Source organism: Corylus avellana, chromosome 5 (assembly GCF_965113065.1).
Source record: "Corylus avellana chromosome 5, dhCorAvel1.hap1.2, whole genome shotgun sequence".
Taxonomy (NCBI): domain Eukaryota; kingdom Viridiplantae; phylum Streptophyta; class Magnoliopsida; order Fagales; family Betulaceae; genus Corylus; species Corylus avellana.
Window position 1 is genome coordinate 25,927,664 of NC_142494.1, and position 17,448 is coordinate 25,945,111.

At 38.3% G+C, this 17,448-nt stretch overlaps 2 protein-coding genes and 1 pseudogene across 2 annotated transcripts; all 3 read right to left on the reverse strand.

Annotated features, from left to right (window-relative positions):
- Nucleotides 1–927: 927 nt before the first annotated feature.
- On the reverse strand, nucleotides 928–2,145 carry LOC132183357 (putative methyltransferase At1g29790 pseudogene; annotated as a pseudogene).
- A 2,550-nt stretch (nucleotides 2,146–4,695) lies between these two features.
- Nucleotides 4,696–6,291, reverse strand: LOC132181301 (U-box domain-containing protein 21-like). Its single transcript, XM_059594461.2, has one exon. The coding sequence runs from the start codon at nucleotides 6,180–6,182 to the stop codon at nucleotides 4,854–4,856; it is 1,329 nt and encodes a 442-aa protein (XP_059450444.2). The 5' UTR covers nucleotides 6,183–6,291; the 3' UTR covers nucleotides 4,696–4,853.
- Nucleotides 6,292–9,645: 3,354 nt separating this feature from the next.
- On the reverse strand, nucleotides 9,646–13,174 carry TMK1 (transmembrane kinase 1). The gene is made up of 2 exons (XM_059593789.2): nucleotides 10,525–13,174; nucleotides 9,646–10,406 (listed from the first exon to the last, which is right to left on the reverse strand). Exons 1-2 carry the CDS (start codon nucleotides 12,884–12,886, stop codon nucleotides 9,877–9,879), a joined length of 2,892 nt encoding a protein of 963 aa, XP_059449772.2. The 5' UTR covers nucleotides 12,887–13,174; the 3' UTR covers nucleotides 9,646–9,876.
- Between the last annotated feature and the right edge of the window lie 4,274 nt (nucleotides 13,175–17,448).

Genomic DNA, 17,448 nt, shown 5'->3' on the forward strand with positions numbered 1-17,448 from the left:
AAAATTCTTCAATTACATCATGCTGTTTATATCCTTAATTCCCTAACATCCCCTCAAGGTAATGGGGGAGGTTAGGGACCATTAGTTTGTCAGGAAGAAAAAGAAAACGAGCAGATAGAGCTGATCATTAGGATATTGGTGAAAACATTTGTGATTTGATTTGCGGGGAGAGATGTTTTGGAGGAGTAATTGATTTCACATATTCTACTTTGCTTAATTACTCCATTTTTAAGTAATTCCAGGAAATAAATTGCATTAACACGTTTACTTGGGAATTTATTTTATACTTACTCCTCTTAAGTAAACTAAAAAATTGAAAAAAGCGTAAACAAAATTATAGAAGATATGAGTAAAACATCCTGCAAGATATATTTTAAACATTGATCAATTAATTTACCAATGACTTTGTAATTTAAGTGGCCCACCATCTAGGGTGGGCATGGGTTTGACTCACCATCTGGAGTAATTGTTTAATGATCTAATAAAATTTCGGTGGTTTGGTACATACTAGGGCATAAATTCAAATTTAGTAATGAAAATCTCATTGCCTAATTAATGTAAACCGCACCTTGATGCATTAGTGTGGTTGAGTCATGTTATCACTTAAGAGGATTATGACATTTTTATCGTTTGTAAAAATATTTTTATAAAAAAAATCAGATTAAATTATTCAATATTCTATCAATATTGGTATTTTTCTCTTTTATATGATCAATGTATTCGATCTCGCCCTATATCTCAAAGTTGCCCAAGAGTACTGAATATTACTAAATAAATTCAACGTAAACCATAGATACGACAACAAACCGAGGGAGAAAAGATGCAGCAATATTTTCTCATCAGCCCATCAACCTACTCCGCGTTGCACCAATTTCTTACAAGGAAACAGCAACTAAACATCAAAATCAAACCTCGTGTGAATAAATAAACCAGGAAAAAAAATCACCAAGAGTTGTTCAGCGGCTTCTCCAACAAAGCAGAAAGGTACATCTCCCCACGCTCTAGACCACGATCGAGCTTCCTCCCCACCACCCACTTCAACTTCTTGAATCCGACGCTCTCTATCAGCGGCTGGTAAACCTCCTCCATCTGCACGCTCAGGCAGAAGAAATGGTCGAGCCAAAACAACCCCCCCGGCCTAAGCACTCTGTAGATGTCAAACATCATGAAGTGCATCAACGTTGTCGGAATCCAGTTACTCAGCACGTGCATGGAGTGCACGATGTCCAGCGTGTTGTCGAAGAACGGAAGCCTCTGAGAAATGCTAATGTACAGCGGCACCACCCCTCTGGCTGCGATGAAGTTGTTGAACGGACCGTTCAAGTTCATGGAGGTCGTGACAATTGTTATGTTCCTCGCCATCATTCTCACGGCGAAAGTTGCCACCCCGCCGCCGATGTCAAGCCCGATACGTATCGTGCCGGGCTTCTTCGTCGCCAATACTTCGTCGATGCTGAAGTCAATTCCGCCGCCTTTTGACGCCGCCCAACGCTTCTTCTCTATTCGTTGAAGATCGAAACAGTCTTTGCAATCGCTGAAGCCCTTTTCCCTGTACTTCCGGTTGACGAGGCAGTCGTAGTTCTTGCAGGTGTAAGCCGTCCAGACAACTGAGTTGTCGGACGGCGTGGTCCAAAGACTGGTCGGAAGAGGGTAGGGCTCCACGTATTTCCGAGGCGCGGCAGGGCGGCAACGGCGGCGGGGGAGCGGCTCGCAGCCCTTGAGGAGGAGCTTTTGGGCTAGGACCTCGTCGTCAGGGCAGGATCCGTTGACTTTGTAAGACATGAAGCGGCGGAGTTCGTCGGGGAAAAAGGTGCAAGCTTGGCCGGCCGGAGGGTATATGGTGTCGGAATCAAAGTTGGCATTGAATCCAAGTGGGAGCAAATGTCCGGATGTGAAGGCGTCGTATTCGGGTGGGAGGTCCAATGTGGTTTCAGAGGCATCATGTGAAGGCATGGAAAAGTCATCTGTTGTAGTGTTGTTTGTGGTGGCGGTGGTGGTGGTGGTGATGGGGTTGTAAAAGCAGGAGGAGGAGTAGAAGGTAGTGGAAAGGAAAAGGGTGAGAAGATTTGTTGACAAAAGGAGGAAAATATTGGCGCAGAAGGACTTGGTTTTACGAGGGGATTCCATGGGTTTTGTTTCGGCTTGTTTCCTGGGGTGGCTTAGAGTTGAAGATTGAAGAGGTTGAGTAGGCTTTAAGAACAATGGAAATAGGACGGTTGTCAATTAAACAAAAGTTATATACTCCCACTATTGGCCTTATAGTACGGAAAAATGCTCATAACATGGCTGCATTTTGACTAGGGGAGGTTCATTTATTACTCTTTCTCCCTCTATTGTTGTTTATCTATCTCATTTGGTAGGTTTAACAATCTTTTACACAATTTGTCAATTTGATACTAGGTTCGTTTAATTATAATGGGTCAGATTAAAGTTTACTTATATAGTCTTATAAATATTTTACTTCGACATGATCCAAATTCGACATACGACATTTGTGTTGGCAGCTTGGCACATTTTGATTCGATCCACGAACTCGATACAAGAACACTAATTACTAACCCCAATTATTTTGGATGTCTTTAAATAATTTTAATTTTTATAAATATATATTGCCTATTATTATGTATACAATATGAACAAATAATCATAAAATGGATTGTCTTTTGCAAGGGGAGGCTTTTTTATTGCTCCTCTTGTCTTACATCTTTGGTCCTCTATATTGTTTTGAGATGACTAAAATATTGTCTATTTTGTGAAGTTAATGTATGCAATTTCAGAAAAACTTAACTTATTCTTTATTTTATTTGAAAAATTAATGCATTTCATGTGCTTGACTTTTTGCCTAGGAAGGGTAATTAATTTTGAAAACTTGGAATCTTCGTAGTTAGTTAAAAGACAATGTATGGTAAATTAATGATGCCACTTTTATAAAACTGAATATTTAAACAAAATCAAATAAATGCCACCGGCGGATTAGTTGAGTTGATGGCCCGCCCTTGCAAAGCAGTGAAGTAGTACTAGGGGGACTAAGTCTAATTGTAGAAGTCAACAGTTGGTGAAGGTCAATGAAATCCAACTCCATCGTGCAGCCAACATAGTTGAGGCAATTGAAAGCATCGGCCGGACACGTGATGTGTTTATTTGACTTGGGGGAATTTGCATGCCTAGATCCGCATAATTAGCGGGATGAAATCTGGGCCGAGAGAATTGATTAATATTTAGTGCCACTGCCGATGGGTTTTATTGGGTGCACACACACAATTGAGAAAACCACATGCATTTCCCTGGTTTATGCTTTAATTCTATTCTTCTTCAATGAGGTGTGTGAGAGTAGTACTAGAAAGTAAGTGCTGCAGGACAGGTTTGGATTGATGAAACTTAATGTTTGATTGATTCAGAATGAACCAAAGAGGGTGGATTGCGCTCGATAGCCGCTTGAGTAATCTTCTACTTGATAAGATCGACAAGCGCTTGAGCGATTGCCTACCTGAGAATACCACTCGACAAGCGCTTAACAAGCGTTGGAGTGATAACAAACCAGAGAGAAGCGCTCGACCCTTTTTTATATTTTAACTAACATATTGGTCAACATAAGGGCTCGAATAAAAAATAAATAAAAAAATTGTCGGCAATATCAAGCACATGAGAAGGAAATATGGCCGAAATAACAAGGGACATGATCAAGACCAGCACAAACAAAAGTAACAACGGCGTAGGAGGCAGTGACGGCAACACTAGAAGCAAAACGGTCATTTTAGCTAATTAATGTGCTAACTAATGTGTTAAAGGCAAGAGAAATGCTACACTTCTAAAAAAATTTCATCAGAATTTACTCTCCAAATGATATGTCAAAAACTTATATAATCTATTATTTTGAAAAATATGTCGCCAAATTTATGAGATTGTAACACATCAAAGCCTTTTCATCTATAGGCAAATTGTTATGAATATGACATGCAGGTAGTAGAGTAGGAATCTATGTTTAATTTGCTTTATATTTATTTTATGTCAAGTAGTTAGATAAGAATGAAAGTCTGATTGTTGGAGGTGTTTATCTTGTAGCAAATAGGAGTTATCATTTATTAGATAAAGAGTTATCTCCATTTGGTAGAGAATCACGTATCCTAGTAGATTATGAGTTCAACTCCTACTTTATGTCTTACTAGCTTTCTATTTAATTGGACGATAAATCAATAAAAGTTTGCAAATTTGAATCTTCAAACCTTGTGTTTGTTACGAGACCTTAATTTCTTACCGCCAGTTGTTTCAATTAGCAAATATAGGGAAGAATAAGAAGTAGGATCCTACATCCTTCTCCGTTTCTACCCGAGTTACTAGATCTGTTATGCATTCACGTAACACAAACATAAAAGCAAGCAAGTCAAAGTCAATGATAATGTTTAGAACTGCAACCATACAACATTGCAGGTAGATAGATAGATACGTAGTATCACATATGGCCCTTCTCCAAAAAAAAAAAAAAGAACAAAGAAGGAAAATATATGTGGCCCTTCTCTTATCGCCTTCAAAACTGCTGATTCCTCATGAATGCATGTGTGGGTTTTGATTAATTTGGGAGGGTCCATCAGTTTTTAGCTTGGAATATTGTGGTTGTGCTGCTCTCCAGCGAGTCAGATCACATGGGGGTTTTAATGGCGATGGTCCATGGGGTGAAGATGTTGAAGAGATTAATAATGAAGTTAATTAGCTTGACAGAATCAATAATTGGATTAACTTTTGCTGTTTCTTTGTACAATTTCTTCTTGTGATTGAATAGTATTCATTGTAAAATTTTCTACACATTTTCTTCTCTAAGCTGAATCAACAAAAAAAGAAAGAAGTATTCTGATGAATCAAAATGTTCTTTTGAGATACTTGAAATCCATGGACGAATCAACACAACCAAGCTTATCCCTGTGAAGATTCAACAATTTCAACAGCTCGGTGACCTTTTCCTTTATGGTCTCACCACAACCAACCTGCAAGAGAACCAAAAGCTTCTGAAAGGCATCCGCTTGAAGCGCCTCAACCAAAACGCCGCCATCATTGTTCTTATCATTCCTGCAGAGCTTCCAGAGAATGCAGACTGCAAACTCTGTCGCCAACCCTGATATCCTTAATATCTTCTTCACCAAAAGAGGCATGGTTAGAGCATTCTTGGAGGCCTCTTCTCTGGCTTCTTTGCAATCGCAAATACCAGCCAAAACGCCTAAAGCCCTCTCGCAGATTCCTTTTTCTGCTTCCACGAGGATTTCTAGTATCAGGGGAACGATACCCAGTTCAGCAAATCTTGATGCGAATCTCTGGCTGGTTGCAGATGGAGAAATCATGTAAAAAATTGCTGTTAAAGAGGCCCTGGTAGCCTTTGGGCAAATTGGGTCCTTGATTATCTCGATTAAAGCCTCAGCCAGTCCTTCAATCTCTGCCAAGGCATCCACATATCTTTGATTCAAAGAAAGAAGCTCTTTGAGTACTAAAACCACGTTTTGCCTTGCCGAAAGATCCCCGCCGTTCAATAGCCATACCATGCAGCCTAGAGATGACGCCGATCCTAATTTCGACTGCCCCTCTTCACCAAGCGGGAACATCCATGTCAAGACCGACAGGATCTCCTTCAACAAGTCGACATGTTTCTCAGCCGAAACGCTCGCAAAAGAATGGAAGGAATCGGCCAGCACATACCCTGTTCCGCCGTTCACAATGCACCGCCTGTTACGCTCGCTCTCCTTTCCCCACGCCTTGATCTTCGCCACCAATTCACGGCATCTCTTGTGGTCCCCGCGTTGCGTTGAGACCGCAATTCTTGAGCAAATCTCCGAAGCCTCGCACTGGGTCACCGGGATTCGAGGCGTCGGGATCCTTTCAATCCCGTAAGAACGATTCTGAACACACCAATCCTGAATCATCCTACGCAGTGCGTGATTTGGGATTTCATCGAAGCTCGTCAAAACCTGATTAGTAACCGGACAGGTTTGGTTCCCCGCTTCGATCCACTTCTCGATGCTCTCTCGATCGTAGGTGATCCCGGTGGATAACGCGACTGGATCTTTCATCAAATCCAGAGAAATCGGGCACCGAAAGTCGGTCGGAATTCTGATCTCTGTTTCTAAATTGCCATTCAGAACCTTGCTGTTCTTGCTGCCACCATGGCTGGCTCTCCTCCTTCTCCAAGATAGAATCATTGTGGTGGTAGTAGTTTGAATTCGGATTATCCAACAAAGTGTTGTATGTGTTTTGCTTGTGGAGAATGCGAATGAGTCTGGAGTGGTATTTATATGATATTTATTCACAAACTAATTATTTTCCTTAACGCGGGTCAAAGCTAGCTGGTAAAGCAGGGAAAAAGAAGGAACTAGAAAGAAAACTCGTTCAAAATCAAAGTAAAAGCAAGATTGGTACGTTGGAGTGTTTGAATGTTGACCGTTGAATGAATGTTCAAGCTGTCCATGGGCCCATGGGTTTACTGGCTATTTAGTATTAAGTCGGCTGAGGTTTGACCAGCTGGCTGGGTTCGGTTCAACCACTCTGGGGAGAGTGGACCGGGTCTCTGCCTTGTTTAATTTCACACGACCGCAGAATACGCGCCTCACAGAGTCTACGTGTAGGAATAACGCAGAAGTACGCACTGCTCAATCTCAAATATTGAAAAATAAATAAATAAATAAATAATAGGAGTAACTTCATTTCAAATTTCTAAATTATTACGCGATTTGAAAAAATTCTCTTAATATTCAAAATTTTTCAATTTGAACCCCTAAATTTTCAATTGTAGTCTATTTGATCCACTCCATCTAGGGCTATAAACGAATAAAGCTACCCGTGAGCTCACTCGGGATCGGCTCGATAAAGCTCGGCTCGTGCCCGACTCAATAATTAAATGAGTTGTTCGTGGACACGAAACTATACTCAATTATTAAACGATACATACTCGTATAAAACCGGGCTCGCTCGTTTAAAGTTCGTGAACATACTCGTATAGGGGCTCGACTCGCTTATTAGCGCGACTCGTGTATATATATATTAAAATAGCTTATATAATATATAACTTATTAAATAGTTTATATATTATAAATAGTATTTATGCTTATATAGTATGTAGCATAAATACTAAATATATATAGTTAAAATATTAATAATGTAGTCATATAATGTATAACTATTTATAGTTAACTAGTGTATTGTGTGTATTAAACTAAGTTAACTAATTAGTTAATTGGTTTAGTTATATATATAGAGAGCTAATTGGTTAATATAAAAAAAAAAAAAAAATGTTAGATAATTGGTATATATAATAAACGGTTTTTTTTATCAAAGTTGCCCTCAATTTGTTGGTTGGGAAGTAAAACGTTTTTACTAATATAATTTGTCTTATTGAGAAGATGAGTCATTTAAGTTAAATTTATTTATTTATTTTTTTTTAAAAGTTTGTATTAGTTGAGCCGGCTCAGCTTAGCTCGCCCCGCTCAACGTGGCTACTAGGCAAGCTCGAGCTCGGCTCGCACAAAGAATTTTCCTTAGTGAGCCGAGCCAAACTTAAATTTCGGAGCTCGGCATGAGCTCGTGAAATTTTTAAATGAGCAGAACTTGGACAGTCCTGGCTCGCCCAAGCTCGGCTCGTTTACAGCCCTCTCCATCAGATTTAGCCGTTAACTTCTAATGGCAATACTTAAAAATACCAAAATATTTATAATTTTCGTTTTTTTTACTTTATTTTTTAATTTGGAATTAAGGGTAAATTTGAAATTTTATAAAAAAAAGTCAAGGGTATAAACGTCATTGTCTCACTTTTAACGTTTAAAATCTCACGGAAGGGTTTAAATTGACTGCAATTGAAAGCTTATTGGTTCAAATTAAGAGATTTTAAACTTTAGAGGGTCTTCTCAAATTGCATAATAATTCAAGAGTTTAAAGTGTAATTACTCTAAATAATAAGATAATTGATACTATTATGCCGAGTCCCAAAAGTGCAAAATAATTACAACCTACTTGAGATATCATTAATCCCAAAAATGAAAAATAATTACAACCCACTTGAGATATCATTAAAAAAAAAAAGAAGGCAAAATTCATAATTATTCCTCTCTCTTTCTCTCTCCCGCCCCTTTTTTATTTATTTATTTTATTATTATTTTTTTTTTGTATTTCTTTTCTTTTTGTAATATGCAAATGCCTCTAGTCAATAACTTGGGAATATATTACATAAGTATATTTATTTTCTTTAGTTCTGCCGAATACATGAAATAAGAGTGCTTTATAATGTGTTAAATACAAAAATTAGATTATTGCTATTAGATTAATGCAGCTAGAAGTTGAACTCCCAGCACATGATTTGCCTTCTCTACACGAGCTAATCCAACAATCTCAAGAGGTTCAAGCAGTCTTCACTCATCAATCATATAGTACTTATAATAAATGATCCACTAAGGCCCAACTACAAGAAATAGCTTATGTGGCCGGCATACACGGACGGGATGCTCAACGAGTCCACAATTAACTAATTTTAAGACTTTTTATTTTGGTTTATTCAACCTACGATACTCTTTATTGTAAAATGTATCATAATTATTACTGCTGAACGTGTTATTATTGTTCATGTTGAACCCTATCATTACTATTATTGTTGATCGCGTCATTATTATTACTATTGAACACGTCATTATTATTATTGATGAACTCGTCATTACTGTTATTACTGAACTCATCACTCTTCTTATTATTGAAGATGTCACTATTGTTATTATTGAGATTAAAAATATTGTTGCTAGTGAAGTTATAATTATCATTATTGTCACAACTAAATAAAATGACTATTGATTGCATTCACGAGGGCTTTCATGTCTTGGAAAATTTTAGGCTCGAGTCTTTTTGCAGGCCTATAGTGCCTTGATTGCCGCCAACTATCGTAGTTGGTGTGAGTTTCGGGCTTGACTCCCTCTCTAACAACCTTGGGCTCAAAGGGGTTGTCCACCCAAATTCTAACACCTCACAATAACAATAACAATAACAAAAAAAATTTAATTTTAAATTAAAAAAAAAAAAAAAAGAGTGACCCAACAAAAGGCAAGGTGGGTAGAGAGAAGAGGCTGTAGATGAGATGCAATTTGTTTGTTTTTTTTGTCCATCATAGATGACATGGCTGAATCTAACCGTTCATTCCATATTAGAACAATTGCACCCCATGCAATATGACATATGAGATTCCACAGCACCACTGACATAATTACGAATCATATCAAAATTTTCATTGCCCATTGGAGCACATTGACTAAGGAAAAGCTAAACGGCGCATCAAGACATTACATGTTAGTTCTTGCCAATTTCAAGGTATACATTCATCAATTATAACGTGAATAATTGCAGAATATGATGCGCTATCATTACAAATCATGGCATATGATCGATCAAATGATGACAAATCATGGCATATATGATCAATCAAATGATGACAAATCATGGCACAAAATTTCTCTGACGACCTGACAGGTTTTTTTTTTTTTTTTTTTAATATGGGCGGCCTCTTCAGTTGATCAATGTGAAATACACAGATCCAAGTTGCAAGGACCAGCAACTGTGCAAATTGAATGTAGTTTGCTGAACAAGGGGAATCCAATGACCCAAGTTGACAAGTGATGATCACAACTCATAAGCAATAAAGATGAGAATCTCTTCTCATTTCATTTCCTAAACTTCTAAACAAGTGATGAATACACAAAACTACACATTTCCAAGAAAAATATCTGACAGTGGGATGAGAGATAAAACATCAAAAGGTCAACAAAGTTTACACAGAAAACAGCGAGGAAGAAACCCAGAATGAATTTTGGAAAAAAAAAAAAAAAAAAAAAAAAAGCATCAACATCATTTACAACTTCTTCCTCATCTCCCATCAGCAGATGTAAAAGACTCGGCAAATCCATAAGGGCGTGTTGGTATGCTGGTCTGAGTGTTGTCTAAGCTTGGAAGGAGCGAAGAGGAAGAAGACTCCATGTTGCTTCTACCTTCATAAGCTTGCCACTTCTTGAGTGCTTGAGGCAGTGACATTTCAAGGTCAATGCCATATATGTCTTCCGGATTTTGGTCACTTGGCTTCCAAAGCTCCACTAGAGACGAAAGCACGTTGACAGCATGACCCATGTCGGGCCGTTGATACGGTTCTCTTGCACAGCAGTGTCCGGCCAACTCGGCGACGGTGCTGACACTGGCAAGTGTTTCCTCATTGAGGTCGATTGTGGGATCAATTGCCTTGCGGAAAAAGTCCTTGTTGATGTGCATTCTTTTGAACCATGTTACAAGGTGCATGCTCTCCTCTGGCTGGGTCTCGTCAAGTGCTCTTCTTCCTGTGATTAGCTCCATCAAAATCACCCCAAAACTATATATGTCCACTTTGGTTGTCACTCTGCCAGTAACTGTAATCACAAGAAACGACACAATTTTTATATTGGAGGGAGATGTTTTGAGTAAGTTAAGGAACATCAAAGAAGATGAAATGCATGCTTTGAGTAAGTAGACAATTAGGAGATGAACCTGCATATTCGGGCGCCAAATATCCAAAAGTTCCAGCAATTCTTGTTTCAATAGAGCCTTTCCCCTCTGGGGCAAGACGCACAAGGCCAAAATCAGCCACCTTAGCTCTCATATCATCTCCGAGAAGAATGTTTGAAGGCTTTAAGTCCCTATGAATAAAGCTTTGATGGGCCAAACCATGGAGATACTCAACACCCCTAGCCACATCCAAGGCAATGGTCAACCTCTTGGTCCATTCCAGTGGTTTCAATCCTTCTTCTGCCCAGTTGAAGAGATGCCTACTGAGTGTTCCTTGAGGCATGTATTCATATACAAGAAGCCTCTCATTCCCATCCAAGCAGTACCCGAGAAGGGCGACAAGATGCCGGTGCCGGACCTTAGTCAAAACAGCAATCTCAGACTTAAATTCTGTCAATCCCTTCCCAGCTATTACCCCAGACTCCATTCTCTTTACTGCGATTTTTGTACCGTCATGCAATTCGCCTTTGTAGACTGTCCCAAAACCTCCTTGTCCCAATATATTGTCTTTGCTGAAATCATTAGTCACATTCCTCAGGACTTGTATAGATATCACCATATTTCCAGCTTCAACCATTTGTATGTCACCAGCCTCGCTGCTAGGAAGAGTTTGGGTCTCACTGATTGCACCAACACTAACACTTGAGCCTGCAACTGTGATCTTCACACTCTCATTATCAGATCCAGAATGCCGAGGATGAATCACCATTGCATTGGGGCTCTGTACTCTGCTAAAACGCTTTTGCTTCATCTTATTCAGACAGAAAACCAACAAACCAATCAAGAAAATCACAAAGACAGCTCCGACTACGGAAAATACAATTACTCCTATAAATGATGAAGATTTCTTCTTGACACTATGTCCAGAACTGCCACCATCTCCAGAGCCAGTTCTTGTAGATGGAATCGTTGAATTCTGTGATGGTGCACCTTGAGATGAAGAACTACTTTTATCCTTTCCTATATCCTGGTTACCATTAGTATTCACCATCACATTTCTCTTAAAAGCAGGAATTTTCCCATAAAGCTGATTGCTTGAAACATCCAGCTCAACGAGTGCAGGCAGAGTAATAAGCTCCTCCGGAATCGAACCGGTGAGATTGTTACCAGCAAGAACTAGTCTTTGCAACGATTTAAGCGAAGCAAATGCAGGAGAAATTGAACCCGTGAGACCCATCTTCTGAAAATTTATAACAGTTATACTCCCATTGCTACAACTGATCCCAACCCAATCTGCAGATTCTGCACACGGATCGTTCCCCTTCCAATTCTCTGCAAACTTTTGCGGGTAACCCATTGATTTCACAATCAAAAGCAATGTATCCACTCTAGAATCACACGCACCAGGACTTGGCAAACAAAAGCTGTTCGAGTCCTTAGACATGTCCACTGCCACCCCACTCAAAAACTCCGGCATTGGTCCTTGAAGTAAATTGTTTGTCAAATTCACAATCTTTAGCGATTTGAGATTCACCAATGATATTGGCACAGGGCCGGTAAACCGGTTGTCTCTCAAACTCAAGCTCTGCAAGTCTTTCAAGCCCGAAAAATCTGGCAACGGACCCGAAAACGCATTCGAATGCAACCAAACCTCTGTCAAGTAAGTCATGTTCTGAATAACATCAATGGTGCCATTAAGCATACCATCGCTTTTCTGCCCATTAACCCAGAAGGACTGAATTTGCGATTTAGCAAGGCTCACAGGTAACCCACCTTCGAGGTTATTGAAAGACAAGTGCAAATTAATCAGAACCGTGAACACATCGGCGCTGAAAAATTCCGGTATCATGCCGGAAATATTGGCCGAATTGGCCGAGAAGTTCTGAAGCGCCGTAGCGTTTCGGAGACTTTCCGGGATTTCCCAACCCGAAAGTGGGTTATTATCGATCTCAAAGGCTTGAAGCGAAGACATGCCAGCAAAGAAATCACTAGGAATGAAACTAAACTGGTTGTTACTAAGCATAAGCACTTCCAATGAGCTTAGGCCGCTCAAGCTAGGAAGAGGGCCAGAGATGTTGTTGTACTGAAGCTCTAAGCGCTGGAGTTGGGTGAGTTTTTGGAGTGTTAGAGGAAGTGTACCTTGGAGGTCTTGGTGCCCGATTTGGATCCGGGTGACCCGTTTGTCGACGGAGCAGACCACGTGCTTCCAGGTACTGCAGGGGTCCGAGTCGTCGGACCACCCGAGAGACTCAGGCGGGTTGAGGCTCTTCTTGAGAGCTAGCATTACCGAAGCGTCATCAGTTGGGTTTGCTTGAGAGCTTGCAGAGAGGAAAAGTGAAGACAACCCAGCAAGAAAAATGGCCACAAGCTTGTACCCAACGTTCTGTTTCTTCGTCATCTTCATTTACAGAGATAGAGACAAAGACAGAGAGAGATGGGCTTTCAGAAGTTGATGCAGATGGGTTCTTAAGGATTTCGATGCATAGCTTAAAACTGGATTAACAGAGAAGAGAGAGGGAGAGAGAGAGGTTGATTCAGGGAAGATGGAAGCAGAGAAGCTCTGGGAAGAGAGAGAGAGAGAGAGAGAGAGAGGGGTTGGGGGAAGGTCTCGAGCAGAGTGAAATTGAGAGCATGCACATGGGATGTGGGGGCCACGCGTGTGAAAGCAATGGCTGTCATAATAGTGGTGAAAGGCTGGAAGATGATGCTGGTGGGGTTTTGATTCCTAAATCCATGTTGTCCTTGAAACTTCTTTTTTCTGAGAGAGATATGTTGTCTTGTTGTCTTCCAAAATGGATATTGAAAGTTGGCCGGCCCAACTCAGTTTATACTTGGTAATTGTCTTTCCCTCACACACACGGAAACTTGCTTCTGCTGGGCGTCACAGGTGTTCAAATGGGCACATGGCCTGTGTCGAGTGACCAATTTTTGCACATGGCTTTCCTTTCTTTCAAGCTATCATGGGCTGTCATTGTTGGTATCATACAATTGTTAATGTTTTTAGGTATAAATTCGTTTCCCTTTCTTTACTACTCCATGCTTCTGAGGCAAAAGCTTCTTAATGCTAAGTTTTATGACCATTTTCCTTGATTGGTAACAGTTGAAATGAACTACTTTTTTCAACTACCAGACCAACTTTTCAGCATAGATATTTGTTATCCTAACTACTACCTCCTTTACTACTACCTTTTAAACAACACGTTTGAATAGAAAGACTTATGTCTTCAATTATATATTGTTTTATTTACAAATTCTTTGTAATTTTGAAGACCCAATTTTGTAACTTCGGCAAACGAAACATTGGATCTCTTCCTGGCTCCATAACCTTTTTTTTTTTTTTTTTTTTATAAGAATTACTTTCACAAACGAATCTCGTCTGCTTTTCCGACCCAGAACTTTGGTGGGTTTGATTGAGCAAAGATAAAACTAGAAAGAAAGGAAGAATAATTATGAGCTGTTTACGCTCAAGAAATTTATATTTGTTTCTGTCGTGGATGGTTTGAGTTCCATCATTTGGGCTTTTGCTTCAGTTGGGCCCATACGGGTTGTTTATGTTGAAGGGTATTGAGTCTATTGACTAGGTTTAGGAATGTGGCTTGTTTTGTCTTGGGTTTCGTTTGGGCCTTGTCTGATAGTACTAAAGGGCTGGACTCGTGCACTGCTAGTCTGCTAGCTTAAGGAAGAGAGAGAGAGAGAGAGAGAGAGAGAGAGGGCATTTATGAAGAAGGCTTGCTCTTCAAAAATTATTATTATTTTTTTTTAATTTTTTTTAATCTTATATATTTTAGTGTAATTGAGAAAAATAAAATGATTTGAAGATGATATAACGAAAACAGAAATTTTTAAAATGATAAAAAAAAAAAAAAACCAATAGCGGGAGAGGGATAATGATACAGTCTCGAGTATAATACATCATTGAAAAAACTAACTTGCAATGAGAGAGTGTCTAAAAGTTTATATATATAAACTTTTAGACACTATATATATAATATTGCACTTAAACTATGTGGGATACTTAGAATTGTAACATACCATCACGTTTTCAATCCAACGTCTACGGTGGCCCACTCTATCCAATAGGTTGCCTCCTCAGTGATGTGGTGCTTAGCTCTCATACCAAATAATACAAAGTTTACAAACTTTCATATAAATTTCATTCTTGAAAATTGGCTTGCAAGAAGAGGATGTCCAAACACTTATATTCATATAGTTACGATTGTACTTTCTTTCTTTTTTTTCTTTTTTTTTTTTAAAGTTAAAATTGCACTTAAGTCACATTAGACACTTAAGATTGTAATAGGAAGATATAAAGTTTTATTTTATTTTATTTTACAATTGATTTTTAAATTTATGTGTATGATGCATATAAAATTACTAACTTTTTATTTAATTTCATAAACTGCTTGTGTTTTTTTTTTTTTGGATAAATGATACTAAATTATCAAGAAAGAAAAATACAAGCAAATGCTAGCTCCTAAACAACGCAAGAAGACAACCAAACCAAGAGCTATCAACATGTACATCACCACATGGAAAACAAATAATCAACCTTAAACGTACACACATACATCTATTAAAATGAGACATTAACATCCCTACTTCTCCTGAAAAACAGCCTCGAATTCCTCTACTTCCAAATAAGATAGACCCCTGCAGCCAGCATTAGAGTAACAACATGCATAGTCTCTAAGCATCTTATTACCTTTGAACCGAGCCAACACATTTTGCAAAGATTAATGCTACCTTTCATATTCATTTTATAGTGTCTGATGTAGCATTTTTTATGTTAATCACTTCAAAAACGACATGTTAGCCCGTGTAAAATTGGTGCGAAGGGTAGCATTTTTATTCATTGAATGATACTACTACTCCATCCCTTTTTCTTAATGGTTTTACTTTGCAGGCACCACTGCCACCACTGATATATGGTTCACCAATTAACAGAAAAGCTCAATAAGACTTGAAAGGGTTCGATCGAAGTGTAAGTATACCAATAAATAAAGAAGTAATTAATTATTGATGCCGAGCAACGGGATTGTTTGGCAATAATTTTAGAAGTGGAAAATCCTGGATATGCTAAAAAAAGTTTGGCATATACCACTCTAAAGTGGACCTAACTAATGTGCACTTATGCCAAATGTTTATAGTTAACTATGACAAAGCAATTAAGCTTGAGAATATGTTAAAGAGCCACCGATGTAGTGCATGCAAGAATGTACATTTAACTATTTATATAATAAAGAGACCATAATCATCATTCGAGAGGTATTATATATATATATATATATACTGCTAGTCTACTAGCTAGTAAGCACTCAACATTAAACATACAATATAAGAAAATGTTTAACAAAACCACTCATACAAACTTTAATGAATTCACTCTAAATGCTGATGCTTAAATCTCTTGAATAATATACAAGAAGAATATTGTTAGAAGTATTATAATTTTTGAGTAACCACAGTAACCATTCATTTTATTTTTGGAGGGAGTAATTATTATCCAATATAACTAGCTGGAAATTATCTCGTTCAGATGAACTGAAGAGTATCATGTTCCGATCTTGTATTGCATGAGATGAAGAGACAATGATGGGTATTAATGTAATGAATTTTCATTAGATTAAAATGAAATGATTATCAAATATTATTTATTATTTTTTAAAAAAGAAGAAACAAATTATGGTCGTAAAAAAAGGGGTTAATATTGTTAGTTAAGGAAGAGGGCAAGCGTGTGGTGGGGGACCACCGGAGCAGGACCCAGGTTAAAGTTGGTAATGGAGTTTGGGGGAAGAAGGCCCACCGGCGTGCCTCGGGAAGCACATTGAGCGGCGCGAACGTGGAAGTGTCGGCAACTGAAGGGACTAGAACAAAGTATGTCACTGGCTCACGTGCATGTTCTGTGATAGATCAGTTCCAAAGAATGGGATAGTTCCATTCATTTTCCATTTATTTCGAATTTGGCCCTTTCTTCTTTTTATTATTATTCTTTTCACCACTACTCACACTCTTCCTTTTGTTTTTATGCATTTAACTATTCACTTTCTTCCTTTACGTGCACAATTGACAATTCCATCCGACAGGCTCAACCTCCCGTGGATCCTATGATATGTCCATTTTGCATTGGTTGGATGGATATATATATATATATGCATGCACACCTTTTCTTTTTTTTTTTTCTTTTTTTAAATAAAATAAAATAAAATAAAAGAATAACCTAACCTATCTACTTCTAGGCTACTAACCCTACTCCTTTGTGTGCAAATTTAATTGGGTTTGCATCGTTTGATACGCATTACTTTTCATGCTTTTCCATTATTCTAGGGTTTAAATAAAAAACTAGTTACTTTGAGCATGTGCTTTGCTTGCCTTCTATTGACCTAATCACTAGGCATGTTTGAATCCCTAACAAATTTTTATTTATGTACTATATAACATATATCTATGGTTTTGATATTCTTTCTTCATCTTCATCCATATCTATCGTTATATTTCATCAAGATATGACATAGCAGAAGTAAGAGATAGAAGAAATGACTAAATATGTCGTTATTTTTGCATCGAGTATGGCTCGAGCGGTGAGTTAAGTCTAATATTAACTATATATATATATATATATATATATATATATATATATATAAAAGATCTTGGACATCCTTCTCTTGGAAGCGAAATTTTAAGGGGGTGAGTTATACCCAAAATTTGGGTCAGTCGAGTACTCGTTCACCGGAATGTCCAGCACTCATTGCATCAATTAAGATCTAAAAAGATTTGAATCCACAAAGCATTACCGGCAAATGGTTTGAATCCCATGCTTCTACTTTAAGAAATGAGAGAAAAATTACTAAGACCAGTAGCTAGCTAGGGTTGTAGTTTTGATGTCCTATGTTATTATTAAACTAAAGCCAGCTCTTGGAAGCCATGCATGTTGGGGAAGCCTTTCTATCTTCATTTCTTTATTGGAAG

What these genes read in the sequence shown, in the direction of transcription:
- LOC132181301 (XM_059594461.2), bottom strand. Translation starts at nt 6,182, where the DNA reads ATGATTCTATCTTGGAGAAGGAGGAGAGCCAGCCATGGTGGCAGCAAG.
- TMK1 (XM_059593789.2), bottom strand. Translation starts at nt 12,886, where the DNA reads ATGAAGATGACGAAGAAACAGAACGTTGGGTACAAGCTTGTGGCCATT. An exon ending in TTTGGCGCCCGAATATGCAG is followed by an intron (nt 10,407 to 10,524) that starts GTTCATCTCCTA and finishes TTGTGATTACAG; the next exon opens with TTACTGGCAGAGTGACAACC.